Below are 9,139 nucleotides of genomic sequence, written 5' to 3' on the forward strand. Positions count from 1 at the left end.
TAGAAATTTGCAAAATACATACGGATCTGAATATGGCAGACCTGTTGACTAAATTTCTCTCACAAGCAAAACATGATCACACCTTACTACTTTTTGGGTGTTAATCACATAGCGACGTGAACTAGATTATTGACTCTAGTAAACCCTTTGGGTGTTGGTCACATGACGATGTGAACTATGGGTGTTAATCACATGGTGATGTGAAATATTGATGTTAAATCACATGGCGATGTGATCTAGATTATTGACTCTAGTGCAAGTGGGAGACTGAAGGAAATATGCCCTAGAGGCAATAATAAAGTTATTATTTATTTCCTTATTTCATGATAAATGTTTATTATTCATGCTAGAATTGTATTAACCGGAAACATAATACTTGTGTGAATACATAGACAAACAGAGTGTCACTAGTATGCCTCTACTTGACTAGCTCGTTGATCAAAGATGGTTATGTTTCCTAGCCATAGACATGAGTTGTCATTTGATTAACGGGATCACATCATTAGGAGAATGATGTGATTGACTTGACCCATTCCGTTAGCTTAGCATTTGATCGTTTAGTATTCTGCTATTGCTTTCTTCATGACTTATACATGTTCCTATGACTATGAGATTATGCAACTCCCGTTTACCGGAGGAACACTTTGTGTGCTACCAAACGTCACAACGTAACTGGGTGATTATAAAGGTGCTCTACAGGTGTCTCCGAAGGTACTTGTTGGGTTGGCGTATTTCGAGATTAGGATTTGTCACTCCGATTGTCGGAGAGGTATATCTGGGCCCACTCAGTAATGCACATCACTATAAGCCTTGCAAGCATTGTAAGTAATGAGTTAGTTGCGGGATGATGTATTACGGAACAAGTAAAGAGACTTCCCGGTAACGAGATTGAACTAGGTATTGAGATATCGACGATCGAATCTCGGGCAAGTAACATACCGATGACAAAGGGAACAATGTATGTTGTTATGCGGTTTGACCGATAAAGATCTTCATAGAATATGTGGGAGCCAATATGAGCATCCAGGTTCCGCTATTGGTTATTGACCAGAGACGTGTCTCGGTCATGTCTACATTGTTCTCGAACCCGTAGGGTCCGTACGCTTAAAGTTCGATGACGGTTATATTATGAATTTATGTGTTTTGATGTACCGAAGGTAGTCCGGAGTTCCGGATGAGATCGGGGACATGACGAGGAGTCTCGAAATGGTCGAGACGTAAAGATCGATATATTGGACGACTATATTCGGACATCGGAAAGGTTCTGAGTGATTCGGGTATTTTTCGGAGTACCGGAGAGTTACGGGAATTCGTCGGGGAGTATATGGGCCTTATTGGACTTTAGGGGAAAGAGAGAGAGTAGAGGTTGGGCGCCCCCCAAGGCCTAGTCCGAATTGGACTAGGGGGAGGGGCTGCGCCCCCTCCTTCCTTCTCTTCTCTCTCCCCTTTCCTTGACTCCTACTCCTACTACTAGGAAAGAGGGGGGAATCCTACTTGGAGTAGGATTGCCCCCCTTGGGCGCGCCTCCTCCCCTTGGCCGGCCCTCTCCTCCTCCCCTCTCCCTTTATATACGGAGGAGGGGGGCACCCCATAGACACAACAATTGATCTCTTGATCTCTTAGCCGTGTGCGGTGCCCCCCTCCACCATAATCCACCTCGATAATATCGTAGCGGTGCTTAGGCGAAGCCCTGCGTCGGTAGAGCATCATCATCGTCACCACGCCGTCGTGCTGACGGAACTCTCCCTCAAAGCTCGGCTGGATCGGAGTTCGAGGGACGTCATCGAGTTGAACATGTGCAGAACTCGGAGGTGCCGTGCGTTTGGTACTTGATCGGTCGGATCGTGAAGATGTACGACTACATCAACCGCGTTGTGCTAACGCTTCCGCTTTCAGTCTACGAGGGTACGTGTACAACACCCTCCCCTCTCGTTGCTATGCATCACCATGATCTTGCGTGTGCGTAGGATTTTTTTTGAAATTACTACGTTCCCCAACACCGGGCGTCTGCGAGGTGGAATCCGGGCCCTTGGACAACTCATGCCCAGTAGCCTCCTCTCGCGCATCCGTATTACCCGATCCATCATCCTTATCATGCATATCCACATCCGTCCCTGCCAGAGCCTCAACAAAGAGATCTATATCCTCAAACTCAATCTCAAGGTTAAACACCTGGCCCCAATAAGTCCACTTAACCACATCAGGCACGAACTCAATGTCTAGGACACTCACCAACAGTCGGGCCACCTCGTTAGCTCTGGTGAAGGCCATATCCACCCTCTCTATCTTCCCGACCAATATCCCCAAACTAGCAACAACCCGAGCATCCTGAAGCGGCTTTGATGGAGCCCGTGAGAATCGTAGCCATACCTGAGTGAGAGGCTTGCCCTGTGGCTCTACCTTCTTCCACTCATGGAACTCGAGGATGCACTGTGTGCCAGGTACTCTGCATAACCCAAAACTCAGAAGACGCTCCAAATCCTCTGAAGTGGGAAAATCAACCTTAAATGTATTAGCCTCGAGACGAGTAAGCTCCCACTGAAAATCATCTGGGGCTAACTCACTGAGCCTGTGCATAATCTGTGCCTCAGAAACATCACCTTTCGTGGCTTTGACAATTCCCGCGGTCGTGCTCTGGGGTTCCTCAGGGATCTCCCTCGCACTGGGAGACTCAAAAAACATCAGCTCAGCACAATAGATTCCATAAATGGTAATACTCGGCATCTAATCACGCAGAACCGGGCACTCCCCCGTGTCATGTGCAGGCTTGAGGCAGGTATCACAAAGCTCAGTCACACATTCAGCAAAAGTGGCCCCTCTCACCACAGCGATAACATAACATCTTCTCCTTTTTACGAGCCCACTTGGAGGCTCTATCCACATCAGACATGTCAGCGGCACCGACAGCACCTGCTCCCAGGGCTCAGTCGCAGGCACCTCAGCATTAGCCAGCGCGGTCACCACCTCCATAGCCTGACCGGACAACTCCCGCGTCTGACCAGTAGCATCCACCTCCGAAGATGTCGTCGGCTCCACCACGATAGGCGGAGGAGGTTGGCGGTAGCGGTTCCTACCACCGCGACCTCCACGATGACCTCGGTAGCCACCTCGCTGCCGGTGATCTGGGCCAGATGCCCCCTCGACAAAACCCCCCGGGGGGCCATAAAAAGGTCTTTCAGCTGAACCATCACTCTGCCAAGCGTAGCCGCGCCCGCCGCCTGCCGACGACGAGCCGCGATGTTGGCCATCCCCGTAAGCGTTGTATCCATCATCACCCCATTGACCCCTAGGTGGTCCATTACCGCCGCGGTCAACCGGTAACCGAGCAACATCCACACTACCATCGCCCACATGCACGGGCTGAGGCGGCGTAACGTGAGTCTGCACCGGGACGGAACGATGAGTCTGAGAGCCAAAGCGCCTCCCTCATAGTCCTGGTCAGTACTTTATTTTGGAGATAGTCCCACAGCCCACCCACCTACCTTTGGGTTGTATACCTTACTCCTAGTCCTGTCATGTAAGGTGTACAAAACATTGACACCCATATATACCATACTTCTTCTTCACTCTTCTACTTAGCGATACATCCTCATGCATGCGACTCTCTTTCCCACCCAAACACAATGCTAGATATTGCTTGACATGTTTGTATCCTGATCACACATAGAAATGAAAGGTGCCGGGAATTTTTCAACAATACCGAATCTTGCTGACGCTACCATATTATTTTTCAGCATTTCTTCTGATGGGGTTCGAGGTAGCACGATATGCACAAGTCGTAGCTCCTCGGACTTCACGGAGTTCAAGAAGCTTCATGGATTGCGTTGCGCTGAAGCAGTTCAGTCCTAGGCTATCCTAATGCCATGAGCATGGCCGATGACTAGGTTAAAAGACAACCCTTCAGGGACGCGAGTTGAGAAAATTTGCACATCGTCCAACCAATGGCATTTGTGTATACATTGGTTTCGACGTGTTGTAGTTTAAGCTGTCAAGTGTGTGGCTGAGTTAAAGACTCTTTGTAGCGTAAGAAGTAGCTGCCGTTTGGCCAGAAACGCCCACGATAGAAAAAGGAACAACCCCAGGAACTTTCCCACACACGCGTCAGTCTATTGTAAATCACCGGAAGAAGAGAAAAGAAAAAAACACACAAGAAATTCTAAACCCTTGCAGACCTAAAGTCTTAGTTATTTTGAAAGGTCATTATTTGGATTTGATAATGGAGGATACACGCAGAACATTCTTCCACGTGGCAAAGCACACTAAACACCTGTAGTTTTTTTAGATCTTGGAAAAATCATGTATTGTCAGAGGGCAAATTATAGAGCACTAAACTTATTTCCTTTACACGTTACAAAAATTGACTCTCTCTCATGAACAGTTAGACTTGATTGATATGACTAATCGTTTGTAAATATTTATTCTGAACCTCTTGTTTTCCAAGTATTCTTCGATGTTCTCTCACACTAATTGTTACACATACTTCATTCATCAAATTTAAAAATAAAAGATAATACGTGGTGATGTGGTCACGTACCGAAAATCATTGATGCATAGTCCTGCTCACTTTATTTTGGGGATACTCCCATAGCCCACTCACCTACTTTTGTGTTGTATATCTTACTCCTGGTCATGTCATGGAAGATGTACTCCCTTTGTTCACTTTTATAAGACGTTTTAGGCAGCTGAAATTGAATTGTTTTGGGTGTTGTCTTAAATGTATAGACGGTCTTACAAGAGTGAACGGAGGGAGTACAAAACAAAGACACTCATATATACCATACTTTTTCACTCTTCTACTTAGCGATCGATCCATATGCGACCCTCCTTCCAAGCCAAACACAATGCTAGATATTCCTTGACATGTTTGTATCCTGATCCAACATAGAAATGAAAGGTGTCGGGAATATTTCAACAACATCCAATCCTGCTAATGCAACCAAATTATTTCTCAGCATTTCTTATGCTAGGATTCGAGGTACGATGATCTACTGATGTTGTAGCTGCTCAGATTTTTACAGAGCTCAAGCATCTTGGACTGTGTAACCTAATCAGCAACTCGTGGCTATGTCAACCCCTTCACGAGCTACGATCTGGTTTACACCGGCGCCTTCAAGTAAATTAGAGACGCGAGTTGAGAAGGTTTGCATGTTATCCAACCAGGATTAGTGGCCCCGAGTGGATAGCTAATAGCCAATGGCATTCGTGTATGCATTGGTTTCGACGTGTTGTAGTTCTAGCTACCGGGTGTGTGGCTGAGTTCAAGACTCCTGTAGCGTAAAACGTATATGTCATTTGGCCAATCCGTAACAAACTCTAAATTTGACTACTATCCCTTTTGTTGTCCAACCACTACTGTTGTCGTGCCTAAACTCTGTTCTTTTCTAGTCTCTTGTTTTATCTATTTCTTTCCTAAGTGCTACTACTTGCGTCCCACTGCTGCTATGTGTCCAGGTTCATATCACCCAGCTTTCTTTCCACAGTGCTTCATTCAACCAATGTCTTTTATTTCATTTTCAGGATTGATTAAACCAGTTGGTTTTGCTTGGGGCCGCACTTGATACTTAGTCCAGATTTAGAGAGGGAAAAGGTTCTGAATTCTTCTTGGGAAACTTTTTTATTTTGAGGAATTTCTTGGATAACTTTAGAATCACATGCCTCTGTATGTATATCTCCTGGATTGGCAATGTAGTACACGTTTCGTCCTCTCGTCACCATTCATAAATGTCCCATTGTCGGCAGAGCAAAACACATACCCAAAGCACATACTTGTGCTTGACGTCCTTCAAGCACATACTTGTGGCAGCTCCGTGTTCAAAACACACATGGCACCATAGCAATCCTTCTATTCGAGAAAAGCAAGCGGCACCGAGAATTTGCCACTTTCCTTTTCTTTTTGAGGACTACTTACAAATAAAATTTTGACTTGATGTAGGCTGAAGGTGCTGCCCATCAGTTTCTCCCAACGATCATTCACTGGATTTTATACAACATCCACCTTTGAAATTTGACTGAACTTGCTGTTTTGCGTGGCACGATTCAAGACGGTCATTTTGGTTGCACAGGAAATTTCGAAACCGCATGGAATAAAATTAGCAACCTAGTTCTAGCATTGCCGATGTTTCTGAAACCCATTTCATTTCTCCTGTCTTCTAAGCAGTACATTTTATTTGGTTATATAGCTTTTAGGGCATATAATCTGCATAAAAGAGGCAACGACCTCTTCATTATTCACAAGGCATTTTGCGTACCTGAAATTTGGTGTGGTTACTCTTGGATCTTTTGACGACCTTTGCAGTATTGTTCAGCCTTTCTTGTGCTGGAATGTGAAACCCAGAGTGTGTTGACGAGGCACTAGCTCTCTGAACTAAAGCGGAGCTTGATCATTGTGGATCTGTTGCCCTGAAGTAGTTCGTTCCTGGCCATATGGGGAACTGGAGAAACACATCTCTGTTTGCATGGAATGTGATAGTACCCCTTTTGTAAAGGCCTCACTGCCGGCAGAGCAAATCACGTACATGTGGTAGCTCTGTATTTAAAACACGCATCGCACGGCATAATAGCAAAGACTGCCCGTTTGCCGGGAGAGGGCGGTGGCCTAGTGAAGCACATGCCACTAGAAAGTAGACTTAGGAGTTAAATGGTGGCCGATACTTCTGTAGTCATGGTCAGGTTTTTGGTGTTTGTCTAGATGGTTGCCAATATTTTGGTCTGCAAATGACAATTTGGCAACTCTACTTCATTTTTCTAGCCAGTGTTAGTCGACTCATGGATAAATAAAAGCTTGACCAAAATATTGGCTAGCCAAATATTTAGTAGGCCTACCTGAGCTCAAACCAAACACCCATGTGGAGTCAATTGCAAGAAACCACCACATTTGTGGCTAGGTTTGCAGGAAACTACCAAGTCGTTAATCTGTTGCAAAAAACACCGTAAAATCTCTTAACCCGTTGCAAAAAGCACTGAACAGCCGTTTAGCCTTGTTTGATCTCTTTTCCGACAGGTGGGCCGCGAAAACGCTGACGTGGCGTGCGGACAGGCAAACGGCGCCGTTAGGAAGAAAACGGTCAACACGCCGCGCGGTCGGTCCTGTCGGTGCTCGCCAGACAGATGCCCCGCGCCCTCTCTCTGTCTCTCGCCCCTCTCCTCTGCCTCCTCTCTCTGGCTCTGGTCGCCGTCGGTGAGAAGCCAGCTGGCCGCCGTCCGCCATGGTTTCGTGGAGCGACGACAGCGAGGAATCGGGCTACGAGTACTCTTCAGGCGGCTCCCCTATCAAGGTCAGTGATTTGAACTCGTAGCTAGGGTTCTTTGAGCAAGGGTTTCGGTTTGGGGATTTTGTTTTTCCTGCTCGATTTGAACCCGTGAGATGGATTTTGTGCGTTTCTTTTGTTGATGTAGATCCCGGCTACAATCGAGGACCCGAACTACTCTGGTGTTGATGATGAGGTGATGGTGATGTGTGAGCATGGCCAGCCGGCGAAGAGGCATGTTTGCTTCGAAGGGATTAGCACTGGGAGGAGGTTCATTGCCTGTGGACTTGATGTGAGTGCTAGCAAAAATCTGTAGTTTGCTCATTTTGTGAAGAAACTATAAATTGTTCATATGCACTGTTCATTGTTCATGTTCACTGTTCATTGTTCATGTTCACTGTTCACCTAGTAGTTTAGTTAAAGGTACTGTCATGTACCATACCATAGTGACTGAGTGAAGTAAATGAATTGTTCATACATATAAATGAACAACACCACAGTGATATAAATGAAGTAAATGAATTAAATTGTGCTATTAAAAATTAAGTACAAAGATATAAAATTAAGGTATCCATAGTGACTGAGTGAAGTAAATTGTGCTGTTAAAAAGTATCATAGTGCATTGTTCATAGATATAAATGAAGTAAATGAATTGAACTGAATTGTATTGTGCTGTTAAAAATTAAGGTATAAATGAAGTAAATTCAGTGTAGTATGCTGTTAAAAATTCAGATATAAATTCAGAGTTGAGCTGAATTGTGCATGTGCAGTATACTATAGTTGTTTTGTACTTGTACTTGTTGTTTGCTAATAGACTGAATAGAATTGCCAGCAGTTGTGGTGTTGTTCATTGGGTAGATGAGGAGTGGCCAGAATAGAAGTGAAGTGAAAAAGGAAGTAAATGCATTTGTACTTGTTGTTTTGCAGGAAGCAAGCAGTTGTGGTGTTGTTCATTGGGTAGATGAGGAGTGGCCAGAGCATCTGCAGAATGCTCTTCACAAACTATGGCTTTTGTATGAGGATTGCCAGCGTGCTAATAGGATGGCATGTCTGGAACATTCATCACTTGTCCACAATCTCACATCACAGAAGAACAAGCTACAGGAGACTTATGAGAAGCTTGTTGAGGATGTGAACAACCTACTTGATACCCAGGACAATATTCCCAAGGAAAATGAAGTCCAACAAGGTGAACATGAGGAGATCACTCCTCCTTTGGACAACAATATTTCAGCTTTGAAGGAACAGCTGGGTGCAATGGATGCTGAGAACAAAGAACTGAAGCAAAAGGTTGACCAGTTGAAGAGCATTCAGGTTGCCCAAGATAATGTGATTAGGAATCTGAAGTTTGCTCATTTGAAGGAGAAGGAAAAGTTGAGCACTGAGAGGAGGGATTTGGAGTTTCACATTGCTGATCTTGTCAAAGCTAGTGACAAGAACAAGAGAAAGCTGAAGGACATCAAGGATATTTGCGATGAAGAGTGATTTGTAATCTGACCATGTGGGTCATTATCTTAGGTTTCAAGCATTGAACTATGGCTTGTAATGTGTGAACTAGTGGCAGTTTGCAGTATTTGAAGTAGGGTGTAGCCTTGAACTATGTCTTGTAAGCTTTGAACTATGGCGTCATGATGTTAACTATGTTGTTAACTAGAGTTGTTGGATACTGTCATGATGTTAACTAGAGTTGTTGGATACTGTCATGATGTTAACTATGTCATTGATGTTAACCATGGCACCCTAAATGATGGAATGAGGATATGTATCCATATTAGGTTATCGTGGATGCCGTCGACGCCGAGGCACCCTAGAAGATCATATTAGGTTATCGTGGATGCCGTCGACGCCGAGGCACCCTAGAAGATCATATTAGGTTATCGTGGATGCCGTCG

At 45.0% G+C, this 9,139-nt stretch overlaps 1 protein-coding gene across 1 annotated transcript; it reads left to right on the forward strand.

Annotated features, from left to right (window-relative positions):
- Nucleotides 1–7,133: 7,133 nt before the first annotated feature.
- LOC123055704 (uncharacterized) lies at nucleotides 7,134–8,732 on the forward strand. Its single transcript, XM_044479605.1, has 3 exons — nucleotides 7,134–7,274; nucleotides 7,396–7,539; nucleotides 8,175–8,732. Exons 1-3 carry the CDS (start codon nucleotides 7,206–7,208, stop codon nucleotides 8,730–8,732), a joined length of 771 nt encoding a protein of 256 aa, XP_044335540.1. The 5' UTR covers nucleotides 7,134–7,205.
- The last annotated feature ends 407 nt before the right edge of the window (nucleotides 8,733–9,139 follow it).

This window comes from Triticum aestivum, chromosome 2D (genome assembly GCF_018294505.1).
Source record: "Triticum aestivum cultivar Chinese Spring chromosome 2D, IWGSC CS RefSeq v2.1, whole genome shotgun sequence".
Taxonomy (NCBI): domain Eukaryota; kingdom Viridiplantae; phylum Streptophyta; class Magnoliopsida; order Poales; family Poaceae; genus Triticum; species Triticum aestivum.

Bases quoted from the DNA above. Each gene is read 5' to 3' on its own strand.
- LOC123055704 (XM_044479605.1), top strand. From the start codon at position 7,206: ATGGTTTCGTGGAGCGACGACAGCGAGGAATCGGGCTACGAGTACTCT. The intron at 7,275-7,395 runs GTCAGTGATTTG...TTGTTGATGTAG, and splicing joins CAGGCGGCTCCCCTATCAAG to ATCCCGGCTACAATCGAGGA. The intron at 7,540-8,174 runs GTGAGTGCTAGC...GTTGTTTTGCAG, and splicing joins TCATTGCCTGTGGACTTGAT to GAAGCAAGCAGTTGTGGTGT.